The following is a 22,232-nucleotide window of genomic DNA, read 5'->3' as shown; positions in this document are numbered from 1 at the left end:
TTTGTGTCCACTAAAGCAGTGTGACCAAGTCATTGGAAAAGCGGAGAATGGCTTTTGGAGACGAGAGGAAAAAGGCAACATCTGAGGCATATTCTGAAACAAAAAAAAACTGGACATCTGATCAAGAGAAAAATGCCATATGGTAGTATGTGTGCAGCTTAATGAGGCATGCAGACATCCACTCCTCCTCAGACCAGGAACCAGGACCATGCAAAAGCCTGCTGAGCTCCACTTGTCGATATTTTGAGTCCAGCATTCAAAGAAACTGAGCCAGTGAGTAAAAGCACAGCAGTGAGATCAATATAAATTTGCTGTAAACAATTTTTGAAGGAACACAGCAAAAACAGATTACATTAAATACATATAATTTCTGAAAGTCCTAAAATATTCATAGAATTTCATCAAATATGTTTAAAGTATTTGGAAATAGATGACTCAAATTAATTTTAAGTGCCTAAACATAATATGTGGCCAGTACTGTTGAAGATTCAGAATCAGGAAATAGAAACAAAAATAAATAAATAAATAATTTTAAAAAAATATTAAAATAAAAAATGTCTCATTTTAGATGTTTGTTTATAAATATATTAATTTATGAGAAATGTTTCAAAGTCCAGATGCATTCTGGATCTTCTCAGTGTTCTGTTAATTGCTAGGGAAAAGTATGGAAAATAAGTAAGCTAAGGAATTGCACATACTACTATCAAGTTTTTGGACAGCAGTTGCTGTCAGTATCCGGAAACCTCTTTCTGCTTCTGCCTTTCCAACAATTTGGCTGATTTAATGTCTAAAGATGGAGGAAAAGAGACACAGCTGGAGTGCACTTGTCTGATGCTGTGAGTGATCACATCTCTGGCTGCAGTGATATGAGTAATATGCCCCAAATTGTCCCGAACACGAATACACCTTTGAAAAACCTGGCAACGAGGTAAAGACATATAGTGCTGCCCCTGACCAAAGAAAGCCCTGCGAGTCTATTTTTTAAGGCACGGGGGCAATCAAAGACTGTGGAAGATAAATGGAACCATATCAGTGATGTCTTTTCAAGGACAGTGCAGGGCTTGGAGTTCACTTCCAGCAGAGAATTGCCAAGGCACGACTGAGACAGGAAACGACTTTGAGGCTACAAAGGAAAACTGACAGACGCACAAGTTGTACTCAGTGTTCTGAAACAGGCAAATGCCAAAATATTTTGGTTTGGCTCAAATATTCGGACTCCTCTCAAGTTCTTAAAGAGCCTCCAGTGTTGACAGATCTCTCAGAGAAGTTTTTGGGGTGGTGAGGTTGTTCTGACACCCTCCTAATGAGCTGTGAAGTCAGATCAGATAAGGAGCTGTGGAGACACACAGCTCCCCATGAGGAAGGAAGAACTTCCCATAAAAGCCATGACAGTAGAGGATTGTTGGCGCTCATTTCGCCTCCTTAGATGATTATAGGACTGGAAGGCTGGAAGATTTTTTAACATTTTAATATATATATATTTAATTCATATATTTAATCTAAAATGCCGTCTTGCTTTTTTCTCAATAAGAAGAATTATAATTTTAAATTTAAATTCCAACCAACCACTGTAGCTAAGATGATTCAAAAGAGTAAAAATCTAGATAAAAATAAAAGGTGTTTTACACAGTAATTTTACAGAATGAACGCAAGGAATAATATTTAATGACTATAAAGATGAAAGCAATATTTATCAATATACTTCATCAAAATATTTTGAGATGTGAAAAATCTGAAAAAACAGGCACTTCCATTAAAATTTGTGAGCGATGATGAAAACAAAAGGTTGAATCAGAGTTTGGAATCAATTCACTAAAATTGATTTATAGAAACTGATTCAGTGATTCACTTAAATCTATTCCTTGAAACATTAAAAAAAATGTTTTTAACTGCTTAATTTTATAACGCTAACAGAATACTGCTTATATAGCCTTAATATTCAATTTATCTCCAGTCCTACTGTGCATGAGAACGGTACTGTTTTCTGGAGCCCATTATATATCATAGAAAAAGAGCACAAACAAGCACAAAGATGAGTGTTTCAGGGGGGAAAAAGTGAATAAAGGGTTTAGAAATAGAATGCCATGCTAACAAGACTACGCTAACAGATGATTGTTCAGGGCCCTCAATGAATCTGAATAGGACAAAGGCCTTTCCTGCCTTATTGTGCTGTGGAGACCTGTGGAGCAACCACACTCCATCTTTTTCACAGCTCTCTCAATTCAAATCATTAAGAAAAGGGAGACTTGACTAAATGTACCAATTATGCAGCTGCCTCACACAGAGTGAAAAACGCTCGTCACCCCGGTGGTGAACATGTCCAAGACCGCAGTTGGAGTGTGTTGTGAATAGTAGCCTTAAAAAGTGAAGTGTCCTAGCAGAGGAGACAAAACAGCAGCTGAGTTCAAGCCATTCTTGTGCATTTACCAAGGAGAAGCCTTTCATCTGTGTCCTCCATAGGAGCTCCAGACTCTCAGACTGGTTAGAGGGTTCTAATAATTACACAATTTACTTGCCTGACTGGACAAGGAGCCTGATTAAACGTCAATAACAAAAATAACTAGTGAAGCACTGAAACTTGGTCACCAAATATTTTTGCGCGAGAATGATTCTGATTTTACTGCAATCAGAGTAAACAGAGACTGATAGGTTATAGATAAGCAACATTACACAACCAAGTTTCCCCCAGTATCAATACAATTGCAATGTGACATTGATTTTATACAACAGTAGTTCAATAAACAGTAAGTTTTATTTCAACTTTATTTAACAGTAAAATTAAGTGACATTTTAGCTCAATTTTGCTGATGAAAATAGTTCCAATCAAAGCCACAACAGTTGTGTGTATCCGAGCAACACACAGCGGTGTTTTGTTACAAAATGTATCCACGTTTTTGAACGAATCGAGTGAGTCAATGATTCAGTGGCCCATTTATAAATAAAGTAGTCACTTGCCTTGTTTCTAAATTAATCAGCCATTTGAATGAATAGGTTGAATGAATGAATAAATGACTCACTCATTAAAACAGTAATTTGCCACCACCTAGAGTTTGGTTTCATATTTAAAAGTATCATTGCATTTTTCCCAATTTAGTCCAGATTGGGGGAATTGTAATGCTTAATAATTTCTTTTTTTTTTGTAAATGTTTTGCATTGAAAATATTTTGATTTTTGCGTATGCGTATGCTGTCAATTATAGGTCTTAGAAAGAAAATCAGACTCTGCAAAAATCAGTATCGGCAAGGTCACACTTACAAAAAAAATGGAAATCGGAACTGACAAAGAAAATTGCAATCGGTGCAACCCTAATGAAAATTAATAAAACAAAAAACTATCATAGCTATCATAGGGAAAAAATCATATATTAAAAGCAAAATCTTTACAACCTGCCTCCATTAATAATAAAAAGCCACTACATACACATAACACTAGACTACGCTGAGAAACTGAATTGAACTGAATTGAATTTGAATGGAATGATACCAGTTAGGATAACTTTGGCAGCCCTAAAATACAAAAACCATATTGAAACTAGAAAACTCCACAATTAACAATGATATTATATAAACGAATGAAAACTAAATTGACTGATAATTAACTCAGTTTTACGCTTTATAAATAATAGCGTGAAGTAATTGAAAGCAGTTATGGTCATAAGAATTTAGTAACATGTCTGATCATTTTAGACACCCTTGATTCCAATGCCACAAGTCTTTTGCATGTTATCTTTATGGTTAAAATAAAACTGGGTATAGACGCTAGAGTTTTCACACTACAAAGGGTGGAAATTCCACCAAAATAAAAATAAAATCCAGTTTATTATTCCTCAGCCCAATGGCAGTGAGGCACAAGTAAAGTGACAAAACCTAAAATGTAGTAAATCTGCAGTGCCAGTACACATTAAACTAATCATGCTCCGCTGTGAGGGATACACTGGAAAAAATGAAATCAAGCCCAGTTCAGATGTTAAATGAATGATCACAATAGCCCCATTGTAATGGCATTTGGACAGAAGCTTTGATTCAGAAAAAGGGAGGCGGTGGGAACTCTGCGCTCAGGGATCTCTGATGAAGGGAAAAAAGCAACTCATCAAGTGCCGTGCTGTGATGCTTGGATGTGGATTTGGCAGTGATTTCTGCAGTCTGTGCATCATCAAACTCCCAACTGCTCTTGAGTGGCATGCCAGCTCCCATCTACAGCAGTCGTTCTTGCCACAGCCTGAGAGACAGTTGGTTTGGACCTCGTCCTTGGCAAGTTCGCTTTGATGGTTGTAAGGATAGACTTAGTAACTCCTTATATTGTTCTCGTGTTGAAAACTGAAGTCTTTTGGCAACTGTCTGTAAACCATTTGCACTCATTCAATGAGGACGGAAACTGACAGTAAGACAGGAGCCACTCGATCAGATTTGATTTGCACTTGATTTGTAGACCCGAGTGCTGCTGATCCGATTCCTAATTCCGAACTTAAGTAATACCACTTTAAACTTCTAATTTTACTCCCAGACCTCCCACTTGACCCTGCGCAGCTCCTATTCCCACTCTACAGCAGAACGGAGTCAGCCAGTCCCAAGACCTCTCCCAGGCACGATCCTCCCTCTCTCCGGAGAAACCCCAGGGCCAAGTTCCCGTCTGCTGGGCCCTCTGTCAGCTCGCTGAAGTGTGTCTCAACCCCCGCCAGCACAAATCCACCACAGAGAAAGCATTAATGTGTCTTCACTTGATATGTGACCATGTGAAATTACACGTTTTGATTTACTAGGAAATGTATTACGAGTTTTGAATTTGCCTGTGGAGAAAATTATTAGAAAAACACTTTGAAGTACCTGTACAGACACTGATAAAACACAGAGAACAAAAAAAAGTTTGTGTCTTTTATAGTCAGCAGACAAAAGGGACTATGAATTCAAGGCCAGATGAGACCAAAGTGCAAACCTCAACTGACCTCTTTTCACATGAGTAGTAAGATTATGAATCTAGAACCGGTCCTTTGTAAATACCAGAACCAAAAGACGTTCGCCCACAAATGCGGACAGAATACCATACTGAAGTAATCTGGCAGAGTTTCCTACACTACGTGTTCAGTGACATCACAACACCTACTGAATCTACAGCTTGAAACAGAGAGCAAGACTAGTCCAATCACAGAACAAATGTCTCTAATGATTCGGTTCACTGTAGTGAATCAAACACATACAGCGCAACCAGCATAGTCAAACTGACTCATTATCTAGCAATGGAATAATTTCTTCCAGAAATATTTTTATATTTAACATTTAACTTAATATTTAATAAAAAAGAACTAAAAGAATCACTAATGAAACCATTAAAAAAAAATCATCAAGAGGAACTGCAGCCAGAAATGCTTAATTATTTATGATTAATTTCCCTAGTGAAAAGTCCTTTACCTTTAAATGTGAACTCATCTGCAACACCTTCTGCACTACAATGAAAACCATTGTGAGGTGTATGGAGGACTAGAAATGACTTAAGTATAAATAAATAAATAAATAAATGTAGAAATACATAAATAAATGGATAAAATGTAAAATAAATATTACAATTTCAGATTTTTTTATGATTTAATGTTTGTGAATACATTATTTTATTTATTATTATTATTTATTTTTTGTGCATTAACATTTGTATTATATAATTAATTAATATTTATTAATATACATCATTTATTAATGTTTATATATATATATATATATATATATATATATTTATACATACATACATACATACATATATGTGTGTGTGTGTGTGTGTGTGTGTGTACTGTCAAACAATTAATCACATCCAAAATAAAAAGGATTTGTTTACATTATATATGTATGTGTATTATGTATATATAAATACACACACATTAAACGGAAAGATTTTATAAATGTTTAAAAAATTATAAAAATATATTCTGATGTCACTTTATGTTTTTTTAGGGTTAAATTATGTTTTATGCAAACATATTTTGGGTCACTGTGAACAGCAATCTATTGAAAATATCAGCAAAATAAAGGAAACGCTGTTATGACGGCGTCTTTACATCCATTTTGACCGCTCCCAGCAGCCTTTCCGTAAGTGCGCTATTAACATACACACAGAAATAAATAAATGTAGAAATACATAAATAAATGTAAAAATAAATAAATGCAGAAATGCATAAAATGTAGAAATACATAAATAAATATAGAAATAAATGTATTATAACACAAATGGTACAAAAATAGCACAATTAAAAATGACACTTTTGACAAAATCATTTATTCACTCATTTATGCATATCTGCATTTATTTATTTATTTATTTAAGCATTTAATAAATTAATTATTAATTAATTAATTAATTAATTTGTTTATTTCAGCATTTAATTATTTATTTATTCATTTATTTATTTATGTATTTCTACATTTATTTATTTATGTATTTATTCATTGATTTATTCATACGCAAGTCATTTCTCGTCCTCCATAGAAGTGTAAGTAAAAACAGTAAAAAAACAATCCCCTCCAGCCTGAGGAGAGTGAGTAACTCCCAACCAAAGCAGTCCAATCTAAACAAAGCTTACTTAAGCTCGCTTCCCAATATCTTACAATTCATCATGCTGATTTCCAAGTCAATTTCCTAAAAAAATTACAATTCAATTTCAATGTACTCTGTTTACACACTTTAAAGGTGCTCTCTAACAATCTGTCTTAAATATACAGACATTCTGCATTGGGGTTTTCACTCATTTCAGCATTTTCCAGACAAAGAAATAATAGTCCTACCTCCATGAAACAGGTCCCTGCTGCGGTGTTCTCCTTAATGGATGCATTGTAGAACTTGCTGCCAAACACAGGTTCATTATCATTAATATCCTGTAGGATCACTTTGACCACAGCTGTAGAAGATAAAGGTGGTCGACCCCTGTCTGCAGCAACCACAGTTATACTCGGCATAGGGTCCGTTTCGTAATCGAGCTGGGTCAAGGTGGTGACGATACCAGTGACTGCGTCAACACTGAACCAGTCTGAATGAGTTTCTTCGTTCTGTAGGATGCTGTACTGAACATCTCCGTTGGGCCCCTGGTCTTTGTCCCGTGCTGTTACCTGTACAACAAAACTTCCCGGAAAGGCAACCTCTGGAATAACCTGGGTGTATTCTGGCTGGTCAAACAAAGGTGGGTTGTCGTTAACATCCGTGACCTGAATGGTAAATGAAGACTCTGCCCGTAAAGGAGGAGTGCCAGAATCTGTGGCCAAGACTCTGAGTTCATAATGGTCTTGCTCTTCACGATCAAGGATCTGATCTACGCAGATGAGATAGATGATGCTGTCTTTGGTGGTCAAAGCAAACTTTCCATCACCCCCTTCCAAAGACACATTCACATTGGCATATTCTCCATAATCAGGATCCGTGACCAAAATCCTAGCCACGTACTGGCCAGGCTGCGCTCCTTCAGAGATGCGTGGAGAACCATCCTCACTGAGGAAGATGATGGTCATGGTGGGCTGGTTGTCATTGTAGTCTCGCACCTGGATGGTCACGAAAGCATTGGTGACCTCTGGTTGACTAGCATTGTCCCGAGCCTGTACCACAAGCTCGTGAACTCTTCTCATCTCGAAATCCAAAGGCTTGTTCAGAGTGATAACTCCAGTTCGAATGTCAATGACAAAGTAGCGATCAGGATCGCTCTGTCTCCTGTTGATGTCGTAGAGCACCAACCCGTTGTCGCCTTCATCAGCATCTGAAGCAAATACCTGCAGTATATTGTTCCCAGGTTGAAGGTTCTCTGAGATCACTGCATGGTAGCGACTCTGGTTGAAGACTGGGGCGTTGTCATTGATGTCCTGCACAATCACATCCAGGATCATTTGCCCTGTCCTCTTGGGTGAGCCACCATCAAATGCTTCCAAGAGTAGAGTGTACGAAGATCTCGTCTCTCTGTCCAAAACTGTATTGACTACCAAATCCAAGTAGAGCACTTTGTTGGATCCTCGTTTGGTTTCAAGAAGAAAAGCTTGTCCTACATTTCCATCCGTTATGATGTAGCCTTGCGTAGTGAGCTGGTCCTCATCTGCATCCAAAGCAGGCTCAAGAGGAAACTTGGTGCCAATGGTTGTCTGTTCTGGAATCTTAAACGTGGCTCTTTTTCTTGGGAACACTGGAGCGTGGTCGTTGATGTCATTTACTAAGATGGTGACTTCTACAGTTATTCCAGTTATGGTGACTGCTATGAAGCTGTAACGGTCCCGTACTTCCCGGTCCAAGACCTTTGCGGTTTTTATGATCCCTGTACTCTCATCGATGTCCAGATCGGTGCCGATGCCTGTACCCTGATGATCTGAGATGAAATAATGGGTTGCAGTCATGTCAGGTGGGAGGCCAGCACTAATGTCTCCTACTACAGTTCCTGCTGGCTGTTCCTCATCTAGCTGGAGCTGCAACGTTCCTGGCACCATGGATGAGTGGATGGTCATGAGTTGTAGCGCCACATAGAAGATCACCAATATCCACCACCAAGTCCTGTTTTGATGCAACGGATCCATAATCGTCCTTCCTTTACTCTTCATTTAATATTCTTCTTACAAAACCTGACAGGACAAATGGAAAAGGACATTAGTTAGAGAAACAAGCATAAGTGAACTAACAGAAAGCGGTTCAACATTATCCAAAAATCTAAAAAAGCATGCATTACAAAAAGATGGATTACACAAGCAGGCTCAGTTACAGTTATGACAAGAATGCTTAAGTGGCTTTCCACATGTTGCATGGGTTCACCTTTAATAACACAGCAGCACATTATGTGCACACATGTTGTACCTGCATTTTACTGTCAGCTAATAAGTCAAGATATTATTGCTATAGTTAAAATGAGAAGCTTCACTGTACTAAAATGAAAAGAAACCACAAAGTGGTTAGACACGTCCCAAAAAGGTCTTATAGTCTTATTGTCTGATTGTTTTAGTCATAGTTTTTGCCCTTCAACAAAAATATCCTTTAAATTCCTGTCATGATGATTATTTTAGTTAATGTTGACATGTTTGTTAGAGAGATCCAAACTTAAAATACTAAATTTTCCCTTCAACTCCTATTTCTTTTGGGGTGTAAACTTAAGGAATGTTCTCCTACAGAAGAATATCTGTGCAATGATGGACAGGAGCCTTAAATAGAGACTGTGGCTAACATGACCCCCCTTTTTTAGTAAAACTATTCAACTGCAGCCCACACTGATGCAAAAGAGAGCCAAGAGAACCCTTTAAAGCCAACTGAGTGTTAACCCTGTCGTATATTAATGCCAATACTAATGCCTAAAATGAAGCTAGAAAAATGCTGGTGGGCCAATTCTTATATATTAAAACCACAAAGGTCTCCTCTGAGTGTTCCTCCAGCTCCTTTTTAAATTAGCAATTTCTCATCCATAAAATTGTAGCTTGTGGACCTGCAAACTATGACGACCTTATTGTTGAAATTATGATTCCTGGATTAGGCCCTTTTCTAGGTCCAAATGAATTATAAACATTCTGTAAGACGGGAGCTTAAATATTTACGTATGCTTGTTAGAAGAACTTGACTCATCCAGCCCAGCTATTCAAGTATGAAGGATCTGCAAAGCAGAAAGGAGATGAAAGATTGAAAGTTATGAGAGAGCTTATTATCCGAGATATTATGAATTGTGTGGTTTTCTGGTTCCCTTTGTGGAATAAAAGCATTACAGGAAAATTGTATTCAGATACAAAGGGACAACTGAACCCCGCATTTGACTCAGCCTCTGACTAAATCTCTTGAAACAATACAGTAAATCAACATTGATCCCCTTTATAGCACATTTTTAAAAGTAAGCTAGATAGAGGTTGCCAGTGCCACTTAGATTTAAACACAAACAGTATGGACTGTATGCAGTGTAATTTTCCAAGAAAAAAAAATAGCAATTTTTTAAAATAGCAATGTATACGTCTTAATTGATAAGTCCTGCACATACTGCGACTCATGTTTTTTTTTTTTTTTTTGACAATTTAAGCCTAAGTCTTAACCAAGGACTGAAGACAAAATGAAGACATGAGCAGTTCTAAGATCAGCCTATCACCATCTGCATTACTATGAAAAGCCACAAAATCAATTTCAGGCCAAGGGAAATAATCATGTCATTCTCAATCACTGTGAAAGAAAAATTACTTCACAATCAAATTCTTTACAATCGACCACAGGATTTCACATTTTTTCATAAAGTAAATAAAAACAGAATCACAGGAAATACTTTTGCTCTGTCATACTGTAGGAATCAGAGAGGCTCCCTCCGGTGGTGGACTACAGAAACATATATATTTCCCCCTCTCCAAAATTCTAATGCTACTTCTTTCACTTTCTGCCCCACAGGGTATTTGTTTTAAGTAGGTAAGTATCTCTCAATGTGTCTGCAGGTTTTACTCGGTTAACTCCAGAGTGACTGGTGGTGTTGAATCTTGAGCACAGCTGCACATGTGGTTAATCTAAAATGTGTGTGAATGAGTCTGATGATGCAGGTGTCCACATAAAAGTGTGTGTGAGCGCCTGTGTGTGTGAGTCAGATCTGTGCGTGCTGTGCGCCTCATTGCGGTAGTCTGTCAAGTCTGTGGTAGTGACAGTGTGTGTGTGTGCCTGAGCGAGGGAGCAGACCAGGAGGGCTCCACACAGTCTGCCCTGCACCCTCTCTGGCTTTGCTGCATTGTAATTGGGGTCTGCTGGAAGCCTGCCCTGTGCATATGGGAATCCAAAGCTAATTTCAGTCTGTCAGCATCACAGGGACTAAGAAACACACACACACACAAGCAGGAACACTCTCATATGTTTAAGAAAGTACAGGCACACACACCCACACACAATACCTCCAACGTAGATTATGTGTACTGAACATTTCTTTTCGAAAGTAAAGCTTCCAAATACATGGCGCCCATAAGTGAGTATATACACACACACAGACACACTAACACACATTATATATTATACATTTTTATTGTGAGATTTCAAAACAAAAATACAATTTAAAAAATGTAGAAACATATCTTAATTATAAATTAATTCATTTAACTTAATTATATTTATGTTTCATATTGTATAATATTAAACAATATAAATGCCATTTATATAAAATTATATAATACTTTTTATTTTATTTTAAACACAATATAAGCCTTCTTAAACTGTTTATTAAAGTTTTAAGATAAAAATTTTTACTCTGAACAAAAATATTATGATTGGTTCTCCAGACATTGAGGCAATGTCCCAGACTTTGTCAAAGGCTAAAACAAAGTTAAACAGTTGTGTTCAACGGGCACTGCCACTTTTACTTACTTCTGGAACCGACCTCCAAAGGGCTGGACATGTACCATGGCAAACAAACCTAGACAACTGCTGTTTTGTCCAAGATAAGTTTCTTTTTCTTGCATTTAATGTCTCGTAAAAATACATGGCATGAAGAGAAATACTCTTGGATTCCAGCTAAATATAAAAGGGTTGCAACCAACTATACCATATTATTCATAAACTATATATTTACAGAGTGGAGTTCATACCGATCAAATCAGGTAAAGACATTGGCCATATATCTTATAATTCTGCTAATTTTATAAGAGCATGTTGAAAGTCTTATATCACTGTTTCTGACTTTCCATCTTTGGGCATCTTTCCAACACTCTGGGTCATGTGTTTTACCCAGACCACTTAATACGACAAAGGGCTTGCGGTTTAATTATAGAAAATGGCCCATTTGAAGAAAAAAAGAAAACTCTTGGTGTGCAAGGCACAGTCAATCCCTTGACAAAGTCTGAAACAGATGAAATGAAAACAGGTCTGCCCTATTTAATTTAAAGCATGCCCTCAATAACACTTAATAACGGTCTCCAAGCTGTTCACACCTGCTGATTCCAAGCACCTCAGGGCAGTTTTGTACTTTTTTTTAATAATCTTCCATTACAAAAAGGAGAAGATAGCAGATTTGTGGGTATGTAGACCACTAATATTTCTGAGCAAGTGTTGCTGCCTTCCTCCATTAGCCAGAACCTCCATTCCACACAAAGGTTCCAAAGATCTGACAGAGCAGAAATCTGGAGCTAAACAATCCCAAAGAAACTGCTCTGTTAAACACTGAAACCACTCTGGCCAAGACGCTGGGGATGAAAACAACCACAGCTGGCCAGACCAATGCTGAACATCTATCACTCTATGTCCAAAAACGCTTTCCCAACCAGTGGAAGATGTCCACGTCGCTCACGACACCTCAAACAACACTCTCGCTGGAAGACTGTAATGAATGCAAACACGGCTTTAAAGAATTATGTTTTTTCTCAAGTTCATTTTGGTTAGATTGAGAGGGCGGATGAGGTAAAGACAATATATTGGCCCCTTCAGTGTAAATGATGAGTGAGAAAAGGCCCTGAAAGCCAAAAAGACCTTAAGAAGAAACCCTAAGCAGCCATAAAGTAACACCATCAATCTCAACATTGGGTAACTCAAATATTTCCATTTTAAAGGATGTTTTGTGCTGGGCCAAATTAACTTCATGATGACTATCATTTGATCTCAAGCAAACATGCTGTCACACTGGGATTGTTTTCCTAAAATCTCTTGCTTTTACAAGATAACGGAAAGAAATCCAGGAAAGCAACCAACCTGGCCAATAGTGATCAATTCCAATACAACTTCTGCTTGTTTGAGCAATTCACTCACTCTGAGATCCAGTGAGACTTGGCAAGAGAGGCTTCATGTTGAAGCACTTATCTACAATAATAGAGTATCTTGAAGATCTGCAAACACCAACCACACACTGAGCCTTATAACTACAGTTGGAAACGGAGAACCAATTCTTATTCAGAAGCAGTTCCATTAAAAAAATGAATAGATAAAAAAAATACCAGAACCGACTCCCAAATGAATTAAATAAAAAAATAAAGCACAACCAGTGGAGTCTAATTCAAAATCAAATGAATCAAATGAGTTGATTCTTCTCACTAGTGCAGTCCAGTTCCTGAGCAAATGACTCTTATAAACAAGTTATTTTTAATGGATCGAACATATGCAACTTACAACTACCTGTGAGACTTAAATCAGTGTAGGCCTAGTTCCTGACTGGTTGTTCAAATGACTTGTAGTTTTTTTCTTTTCTTCTTTCAGTGGTATTTAAAAAGAAAATGACCACACATATGCATCTATTTCAGCTCTAAAAACTAAAAAGCAATTAACCAGTGTATGAAAAACATCCACAAAAATTGTTTTCAATTTATCATTAAAAATTATCTTATTAAATTACTCCAAATATCTATTCCTTACAAATACTAAAATACTCTTAACTAGAACCGATGAGGAACCAGACAAATCAAACCATCAAAATTATTTTTAATTTCCATCCATACTCATAATAAAACAGCAATTAAGGATGCTAGGCTTCATTAAATGCATTGTGTGCCACCATCCCTTTACCTTGACTCAATGGTTGAGTTGAACCTACGTTCTCAATACAGTAGTCCAGTATAAGCCGTGGTAGATGTGCTCCACAGGAGCTGGTCGGAAAGAAGGAAACCATTTGCAGGCCTCAGATATGTACGTGCACTGCTAATCTAAATTAGATACATTTGTGCCATGGGAAAAAAAAGAGGCTCGATCAGCCTTGGTTTGGCCAGCATTTAGGATATTCTGGCTTCAGGGGACCATCTTTTTCCCACACCCTCCAACAACCTGCTGAGTGTGTTTGTGGAAATGTTTGTGGAAGGAGGTCTGCGTGCTGAACAAAACAAAGAACCACACGTGCTCCTCGGTCCTTTGAACATGACACCAGCTGATACAGCTTCGGTTACGGTGCGAAATTGGAAACATCTGGCGGCAACGAGGGGACGAGTTCAGTACAGAGCTTATGAAATTCACCGTGTGTAGTTTTAACTGAACACAGACTGTACCATTCCATTTGCAGATTGTTTCAAAGAGAGGTATCGTGTCTGGTATGCCTGTTGCCATATGAAGAACCGTATATTTGAGTTGTTGCCCCCACAGTCAAACAAATCCATATCAGACTGAGACGTACAAGCCATAGCTGCAGTATTTGGTCTTCCTCCGTCCCTCAGGAGATTCAAGTTACACCTATAACAAATGCTACTTTGACAGTTATCTATGTTATGTTTATGTACTATCTAAAGCCAAATCTTTGTCTTTTTGATCGACATCTACAGAATACAAGGTCAGAACAGATTCTGGGGGCAAATCTGTAGAATTCAAGACTTAAGAAGAAACAATGTTTACGAACCATTTTACTTCCATAAACATTTCAGGATGAAAAGGAACATTCAGTGACAATGTATTGGAAACTGTCTAGGCAATAATGAGAAGCCATAATAACTACAAATAGATGACATAGTTGAGTTGTGCACTTTTATATCCCCTAAATCAGTGCAGAAAACATGACAACCATGAATTTTTCGAAATGTTACTTAAAAAGACAAACACTTGACCCTAGTACAAAAACATAAATGGGATAATGATAATGACATTTGTAATGAGTGTAACTTGATTCTCCTAAGGGAAACCTATGAAACCTAAACCTAACCATAAAGCACAACCTCTTACCCAAACCCTAAACCTAAAATAATATGAAAAATAAAAATAAATACATTTATAAAACCTATACAATTTAATAAAATTATGTAATTAAAAATACAAAATGACAATAAATAACAATAGATCTATATATATAGTACAGTGTATATATATATATATTTATTTATATATTTAAAATAAATAACAATAGATCTAATATTTATTTATTTATTTATTTATTTATTTATTTATTTGTTTTTGTTTTTTGTTTTTTGTTTTTTTTTGAAACTATATACTTTCAAATCCATAATTACTGAACACACAAGGGGCAACAAACAAGTATAACGTCTCAATTTTTTGCGGGCATAGCCCAAAGGCACAAAGGTGATAGTTCATGTGAGATGCGAACCTACAGCTTTTCTGTAAATACAAGAAGGAGGTCACACTGACCCTACATGGCTTTATAAGACATGTGTACAGACCAACCTCCCTTCAGAACCTAATGAGAAATGCAGATGCAGGGGCAACAGCCCTCTGGCATGCAATCTCTGCCGTCCACTCTGTACACCACTCTGGAGACCAGATGCTGCAACTGCGTACAGCTTTAGTGCTCCACCAGAGACCTGTAAGGATGAGTTTAACTACACCACAGCAGAGGTACTGGAACTGTCTGATCATAAGAGAATCCTTGCCTAAGCCAAAAGGATGAGATCAAGAGTGATGTAAAGTTGTGAGTGGATGACTCCACAACGACCCCGTTTTTTTTTTCCCATTTTTTTCTCCTAACATTCGACTGGATCTCTGTTCACACGAGACGGTCCGAGGTCAGGGACAGAGCTGAGAAATTAACCGATCGTCCACTGGGACAAGAGTCTGGTGACATAATCTTTGGAATGTCTTAAAAGCCCTTTGGCGTTCGATCTGGTTCTGCTCTGTCTGAGGGTCAGACATCAATTCTGCGGCTATTTTCAGTGCAAACTTTATGAATTTCACTCAGTCCAGTAACTAATAAAAAATGGTTCAAGTTCTAAACCTTTCTTCGGCTCGGCTCACAAAAGAATCAGCTACACTTCCTGTCTAGCATGCAGCCGCCTACTAGTTTTATCTTGATTTATTAGATTCTCAATATTTAGTTGTGGCTGTCGAATCAAACATGTTGTTCTTATTTAAACACCATTATAATATAAACGACCCAGCACAGTCTGCTTATTTGCGTGAGGAACACGGTTAATTTTCAAGATCATGACTTCATCTGAACAAACTGGAACTTGAATTAACTCGGGATGTGACTCACTAATCTTATGGATCTATCCCAAAACCGAGTGCGAACATGTGGTGCTTAGCAAACGGGTGATGATGGGCGGTACTTTATATTCTAATAGCCTCTAAGTTCAACAAGAGCGGCGGAAACAGTAGCTAAATCACTGTGGTATCGCACTATGGCAACCAACGAACCAGACAAATGGAAGTCAACTGAGCTGAATGAGTGAAAACAACCTTATTATCTTGATGGATATTAATTATTGTCGTCCTCAGAGGGAGATTTGGAATGCGGTCTGGATGATCCCCGGCCAGTTACCAGCACAAAAGCACAGCACTTCTCTACGTCTAACAAAAGAATTCCACTGATGAACCAATTTAAGAGGAATGTCTTGCAAGGAGAGAAAATCTATATGCTCTGGCGTGTCAAGAAAGTTAAATAAATGATCACTGCACATCTGCCCCTGTTATTCTGCAACTGATTACCTCTGAGGTGCAACACATTGCCAAAAATATCATCTGAGATACACCAGCCAAGAAAGGTCAGGCTGTGCTGACATTAATAAATACATTAAAATGACAATTTAATTGGAAAAGTTGCATAGCAGATACAACGCTTTTATTTGTTGGATTTGAAATCCGATACAATAATTTTGTAGGGTTTATTAGATAACCTTCCGTTTTCTATAATACTGGAGGTCTAGATTTATAAAGCCCACTTCTTAAAGTTTTAACAGGCTGCCACATCTGGTATATTATGTTTTTTCAGATTCATTTTCAAAAGCAAAGAACTAAAGTTATGCAATACACATCACCCCCACAATGAAAAGAATCGTTGGGGAGGCTCTTGTGGCCTGCACAAGGGTTACACCAATACCAGGCTAGATTAAAAACAGCAGTGCAGAATATACAAATAACTGGATCTCAGTGGTCAAACTGCAGCAGTTGCAAGCACAGTGAACCACAGCATATCTCTGAACCAATAGACTTCTAATGTGTCTTGTGAGTCATGGTTAGGAAATACAACAGCTCCTAACTTCAAATTTAGTATTCATATCAATATCAGCTGCATTTTGACACTGTCTGATTAATTCCATTGATTTATTACAAACAGCATGGTGTAGGTCTGATTCATTCCACTAAACATTTTTTTTTAGAGTTGCCTAACATCCATTTCTACCACATCCACCAGAAACAAACAACGATGCATGCACTTCCACTACAGAATGTTTACAATAACCATCATAAATCAATTCATATCATACTGTAGAGTGGACATAAACTGCATTAAACTAAGATGCAAACAACTGACTTGATGCATTGAATCCAAAATTAAACTGTGACTAAGAAACAATGCACTCAAGTTTGAATCACAACTTTCCCCTGATATCTCAATGGCTTCATCTCAGCTTTGGATTGCACATGAAACACTACATAGTGCATGGCTATGGTCTTCTTAGCTAGATAAGTGATCAAAAAGTGCAGTGATTTCAGTGTTTACTGAAATGAGACATTCTAAATGTATTTTCTGTATATTAAAGCTACTCAGCATGCATAGTGATACAATCTGACATTATGCTTTCATTCTAGTACTCTAAGTCTCTCTGCAAATGACTATGGCAAGCTGGCTTAACATTTATTCCTAAAAACTAACTAGCATCTGTTATTGTTACTAGTAGGGGTGGAAAGGTTCAACTTACTCATGGTTCGGTTTGTATCACGGTTATAGAGTCACGGTTTCGGTATGTCTGCTATAGGATACTTACCAAGATGGGCATTTTGTCAATTTTTGTGTGAATTTGTCCATTTAAAAACGATACTTCAAATGGAGCTTAATATATGTGCACGCTCTAAGGCGTAGGTTCACGCGCATCAGAGGAGCACAAGCACAGATCTTCTCACTGCGCGCGCGATCTCGCATCTTCTGGCTCTTAAATGTTTAAACTGGCAAAGCTTAAACGAGTTTAGTTTAAATACAGATATCAATGTGTGCTGTTCAGGTCTCACCGAACTCATATGCTCATATGCAGACGGCATTCGCATTGAACAAGAGTGAATGGTTTGTCCACGTTTTATTTTTATTTTTTTCTTGCTGTTTTTGTAATGTATTGGAATCCAGAATGCGTATCCATCAACAGAAACATGTATTAGCCGAACCCTGTTTGTTTTACGTGTTATTTATAGCAAACCATATTACAGATGTTAAAGTTAATCCACGGTCCCAGCGCGCACCGAACTGCATGTGGAAAACTGTATTGTTCGATTTTTTTCCGCAAACCGTTCCATCCCTAGTTACTAATGTTTTAATGACTTAGTAACCCAACAGTGACAGATAACTTAGTAAATATTTGAATTAATAATGTATTCCAATTGTTCATGTTTCCCATTTCAGTTTTACCAGCAATGAATAACAGGTCTTGTTCTTTAGTTATGCATTCTAACTATCTAGGCTATACACTTCTAAAAAGTACCCTTTTTTTCACACACTATGGTCTATCCCAATTGTTACTACATATTTTTTTTTAAATATCTCATTATTACAATTGATTTAAAACTGCAATTTTTTGTTAATATATAATAATTATAAAGGAGTACAAATATCCAAGTGATCCAAGTTAGCCTTATTAAACTATTTATTACTAGACCAAATATAAGTACTACTAACATCAAAATAGACGCTAGTCCGTTTTAAGGAATAAATATTAAAACAGCTTGCCATAAGCGCGCGCGTTGACTGCGATGGAAGCGTTGTAGTTTGCCGCGTTTCGGCTTGATGGGGTATAAAGTCGTAGTTTAAGGACACTGACGCACTTTTTCCATGAAACACTTACACTCATCTGTTCTTGCTTTTCAGTGATAGCGATCAGGTCTGTGCCAACGTAACTTCAGTAAAACCAGCCAAAAACAAAATGCCGTTTCAGAAAAATCCCTTTTAGATTATATCCATCTTCCTACAAGTTATCTTTCGCGTACCACACCAACTTCCACTAGTAGATTTCCAGTTTTCTGTGTTTTCCCGTTGTTGTCAAGCTCAAAATACGCTGCGCCAATTCAAAGGGGCTCTGTCCTCCAAACTGAGCGCAGCAGACAGGATGAAATCAGTCCGTCAGCATCGACAGCAGCATCCAACTCTAGAATCCACACTTCCAACACACGCTCTCAACCTCCTGGAGTGAAACTCAACACCAGCCCTTCCCACTCTCTCATGAATATTAATGAAGTACGTGTAGAAGCGGGGTAATGGCGCGACCTCACCGAACGGCGGCGACAGCGAGCAAAAACAGTGTGACGTGATTCGCTCAGACTTTGGTGCCACCACCAGTCTTCTTCAGACGGAACTGAATTTATGTGTTGTTAATACATTTAGGGTAGAGTGGGGGGAAATCGCCCCCCCCACACACACACACAACTAACCCCATACGCCCCTCAAAATAATCACAACATAAAGTCAAGATAATTTTTTTATTGTAGCTATGGACAACGTTGACAAGATTAATGTTTAAGTATTCACCATGAAGCTTATACTGGTGATGTACCTGAGAGAAAACAGACTTCACTGTTATGATCTAATTTTCAGCAGTAAGAAAAAAAGGGTTTTAAAGCATGTTGTTTTGTAGAACATTACAGTCATATATGATATGAACAGTGGGTCCTGTAGATAGGGAGCACATGTTATGTAAGAAAAATATAGGCTAATATATTACTATATACTATATTTTCAGAATGACTTTTTTTTTTCTCAAACATAGTCAAGTGGGGTAAAATGCCCCCCAGCCAGGTGGGGTAAAATGCCCCCAGGGGGCAATGGGCAATTACTCTAGATATTCTGTTCTGAACGTTGTTGTTTTTTTCCCATCAAATGTATTCTTAACTAGCTGGTTGAACAAAAATATTAGGACTTTAAAAATGACCTCAAGTTAGCATCACATAGCTAGTTAGATCAGCTAACAATTTTTCAAATTACCCCACAAAACGCCCCCTTGGTACAAAATTATTTTTTGTAAAAAATCTGATAGCATGAAAACTCATGGACATTTTTCATACTTGGTTTATAATTTATGTCATTGTCACTAAAACTATGATAACTTTTTTGAACACATTCACACAAAAAAAATACACAGTTCTTTGGGGTAGTTTTCCCCCACTCTACCCTAATGTAAATATAGAATGAATCTATATCTATATCTATCTATCTATCTTTTTTCAGTACCATGTTTATTTGTTATTGCCTGCGAAAATAATTTAGCACACCATCTGATTTATAATTCAAACCACACAATCCATATTATATAATATACAGTTCTGACACAACAAAAATAAACACACATGCTAAATATATAAGGAGAAAAAAAGGTGTAGGAAGAAAAAATTGATCTTGAGAAATCCATCATTCTTACAGGTTTGCGATGTGGTCTGGGTGAGAGTGAGCGAGAGAAGGCCAAGACAACAGATTTAACGTCAGGTCATGTAACTGAACGATTCCTCCCATCTGGTGGTTGTCTAAGAGAAGCATGTTAAACGCCCTGGAGGACGTTTACTTTCATCTGCGGCAGAGCTGGAGCCATGACCTTGGATCACTTTCTGGCCCCATCAATCCTACGAGACAACAAAAGAACAAATCACTGTCTGTTTGCATATAAATCCTTTTGACACAGATAAAGGCAAAGTACTCCTAAGGACCTTGTACTGTGCAGAACCCACTCAATAGTTTCATTATGGTGCAAAACACCTTTCCAAATATTTTTATCAATGCATCCATCAGGAAAATCAATTTTAGCCTCAAAGGCAACTGCAGTCTACTTGGATGAGTACCCATATAATATGTGGTAAAAAAAAAAAAAAAAAAAAAAAAATTGTTTTATTCTTTTTATTTTTTGTTGTAATGTTAATTTTATATTGTTTAAACAATAAATTGACGGATAATATAATTAGTTTATTCCATGTAAGTATATTGCAGTTATACATTATATGCTCCTTCAAAATAACAATAATGATTCGTAATAATACTTTTTTTTTAGAAAAGATAACATCCTAAAGCACTTTGCAAGATACATTAATAGTTTTATATCTGTGTCAACCCTCTTTTAAAAAAAAAAAACTGGTGCAGCATTTTTAATGTTGTTTTATTTAAAGCATAAATATTTCATATTTCTTCATTAGCAAAAGAGTGCAAATAAATCTTGACAATGACCTGGAAGTTCATCCATCGAGCAGAAGCGACACGTACTATAGTCTACATGGTATATCAAGTGATAATGTTTAAGAGCTCATGGGATTGCAAGGCCATGCCAAAATCGAGATACAAAAATACATTGAAAGTGAAAGTGAAAGTGAAAGTGAAAGTGACGTGACATTCAGCCAAGTATGGTGACCCATACTCAGAATTCGTGCTCTGCATTTAACCCATCCGAAGTGCACACACACAGAGCAGTGAACACACACACACTGTGAACACACACCCGGAGCAGTGGGCAGCCATTTTTTTTATGCTGCGGCGCCCGGGGAGCAGTTTGGGGGTTCGATGCCTTGCTCAAGGGCACCTAAGTCATGGTATTGAAGGTGGAGAGAGAACTGTACATGCACTCCCCTCACCCACAATTCCTGCCGGCCCGAGACTCGAACTCACAACCCTTCGACTGGGAGTCCGACTCTCTAACCATTAGGCCACGAGATGAAGTTGGACAGGAGATGAAGTTTGCCTGAAAAAATATACTATATAGTTTATTTATATGAAAGGAGTTTAGGGAGAAGACAGGCTTGGCAGCGAGTTAGGCTGAAAAATGAAGAAAGATCTGTCTCATACACCCTCGAGTCCAAAAAACCTGCAAATTTTCATGTGTGCTGGATGGGAAAGAAAATAAAGATATACTGTAGATCCTCTTCTTTCAGTAGCACATGGCGAGAGACATCTGACTATTACAGGGACAGTAAACAAGTTTCAGACAGTTTCACTCCTTAAACAATATGTTTCCTTAGTGGCCACATGCAATGATCACTGATTCAAGGCAGTAGAGCTACATTTATTTGATTAAAATACAATAAAAACATTTAAATTGTGAAATATTATTAAAATGTCAAATAACTATTTAAATTTACTGTAAATGTCATTTATTCTGTGATAACAAAGCTGAATTTTCAGCATCGTTACTCCAATCTTCAGTGATACTTCAGAAATCATTCTAATATACTGATCTGATGCGCAAGAAACATTTCTTAGTATATTGTAAACAGATAAGATTTTTATGGAAACTGTGATACATATTTTTTAATAGACAGTTCTAAATGCGGCATTGATAGAAATCATTTAATACATTTAAATGTTTTTACTATCACTGTCACCACATCTTGCTGAAAAAAAGTTCTTTATTAATAATAAAATCTTACTGACCCCAAACTTTTGGATAGTGTAGTAGTGTACCTGAAATTTGAAG

The 22,232-nt window shown here is 37.2% G+C and overlaps 1 protein-coding gene across 3 annotated transcripts in view; it reads right to left on the bottom strand.

The window, feature by feature from the left end:
* LOC109103615 (protocadherin-16-like) overlaps positions 1 to 18,980 on the bottom strand; it is a 98,531-nt gene extending 79,551 nt beyond the window's left edge. Inside the window, exons 1-2 of one of the 3 annotated variants that reach the window (XM_042739773.1) lie at positions 18,613 to 18,980; positions 6,768 to 8,573 (exon numbers count right to left, since the gene is read on the bottom strand). In XM_042739773.1, the coding sequence (XP_042595707.1) occupies positions 6,768 to 8,552 (1,785 nt within the window). In that variant the 5' untranslated portion in view covers positions 8,553 to 8,573; positions 18,613 to 18,980. Of the gene's footprint in view, positions 1 to 6,767; positions 8,574 to 9,530; positions 9,550 to 18,612 lie in introns of those variants that run through there. The other 2 variants (XM_042739771.1, XM_042739774.1) reach the window with 2 other exon arrangements.
* Positions 18,981 to 22,232: the final 3,252 nt, after the last annotated feature.

Source organism: Cyprinus carpio, chromosome B15 (genome assembly GCF_018340385.1).
Source record: "Cyprinus carpio isolate SPL01 chromosome B15, ASM1834038v1, whole genome shotgun sequence".
Taxonomy (NCBI): domain Eukaryota; kingdom Metazoa; phylum Chordata; class Actinopteri; order Cypriniformes; family Cyprinidae; genus Cyprinus; species Cyprinus carpio.
Note: the sequence above shows the minus strand (reverse complement) of the source record. Positions and strands in the feature narration are given on the sequence as shown.